Source organism: Psammomys obesus, unplaced genomic scaffold (assembly GCF_907164565.1).
Source record: "Psammomys obesus unplaced genomic scaffold, mPsaObe1.curated_primary_1811, whole genome shotgun sequence".
NCBI classification, from domain to species: Eukaryota; Metazoa; Chordata; class Mammalia; order Rodentia; family Muridae; genus Psammomys; species Psammomys obesus.
In genome coordinates this window covers 4,511,115-4,512,275 of record NW_026596040.1, presented here as the reverse complement: position 1 = coordinate 4,512,275, position 1,161 = coordinate 4,511,115, and the positions used below count along the sequence as shown (strand labels likewise).

At 57.5% G+C, this 1,161-nt stretch overlaps 1 protein-coding gene across 6 annotated transcripts in view; it reads right to left on the bottom strand.

Annotated features, from left to right (window-relative positions):
• Tcerg1 (transcription elongation regulator 1) overlaps positions 1 to 351 on the bottom strand; it is a 59,040-nt gene extending 58,689 nt beyond the window's left edge. For all 6 annotated transcript variants that reach the window (XR_008721848.1, XM_055622585.1, XM_055622588.1 and 3 more), the window contains exon 1: positions 271 to 351. Coding sequence is in view for 5 of the 6 variants with exons in the window: in XM_055622585.1 (XP_055478560.1) it covers positions 271 to 329 (59 nt within the window). In the remaining variant the exon portion in view is untranslated. The remainder of the gene's footprint in view (positions 1 to 270) is intronic.
• Between the last annotated feature and the right edge of the window lie 810 nt (positions 352 to 1,161).

Here is a 1,161-nt window from a genome sequence, read left to right as displayed (position 1 = left end):
CGGCCGCGGCCCGGGGCTCGGCCGCGCCGACCAGGCCCTGCGGGGCCCGCGAAGGCCGCGGCGGCGCCCCACCGCGCGCGGGAGGCCGCGTCCCGGCCCGGCCCGGCTCTCATTCAGGCCGCCTTCCCTTCCCCCTTTCGCCAGCCACACGCGGTCCGGCCCCCGGCCGCCGCGACGCCCGTCCTCCCGCGTCCCCTCGCGTTTCCGAAGCCAGCCCCAGCTCCCGGGACGCCGGCACGCCGAGATGGGAGGAAAGGCGGCACCCTTTACCTCAGCTCCCCCGGGTTGAATCGCTCGCCTTCCCCTCCGTCCCCGCCACGCTCCGCCATTACAGATAGCCGCGTTCATCCACCCGCCGACCCGGTCTTTCCAATTGGCCGGAAGGATCGTCAATCCCACACAGAGACAGCGGGACTAACCGAGATCTGTAACGTGATTGGTGGAGCTTGCCATCAATCTCACGTTAGGGGCAGTGTTTGCCTTGCTATAGGACAAAGGGCCCGCCGACTTTGAAAGCGGTATTGAGACTGTCAGTTGATTGGCCACTCGGAGGCTTTATGGGACATGAGACTGTGGCAAGGAGGAAAACGTGGCGCCCTCTTGCGGAAAGAAAAGCTAGGTCCTCCCGACGTCCGCCCAGCCTAACGTAGCCACGTGTCCGTGCGGCCAGCCAGCAGCCAGATGTGGAGCCATGTTGGCCACTAATAGCTCCGGCCGAGACCTTGTGCGTTACATGAACCAATCGAAATCGACCTGGGTCGCGCCTAAACCAATTACCGGGTAGCCAGGAAAAGCGGCATTTCTCATCCTTGCAATTAACAAGAGGCTTAAGTCACTATGCTGTATACGCTGGTCCTTAAATAATTGCAAGCATACCTTCCAGGTCACCTAATCAACTGCAGGCTGAGTGTTACATAATTTACTGCATTAAAATAAGTAAATCGGAGAAGGGAAGCCTCGGCAATTTCCAGCTTTAGCATTTTTCCTTCAACCTCAAAATACAGCCTTCTAAATCAGCACACCCTGATACCAGATTATAAATATACTCTATTTTTAACTTACAAACAAACCGAGCCCAGGGATTTCAATGGCATAGTGAAAGTGACCACTGTCATTGTTGTTTTGTGCAGGCAGTTCAGCTGGTCTTCCCTTGGACTCATT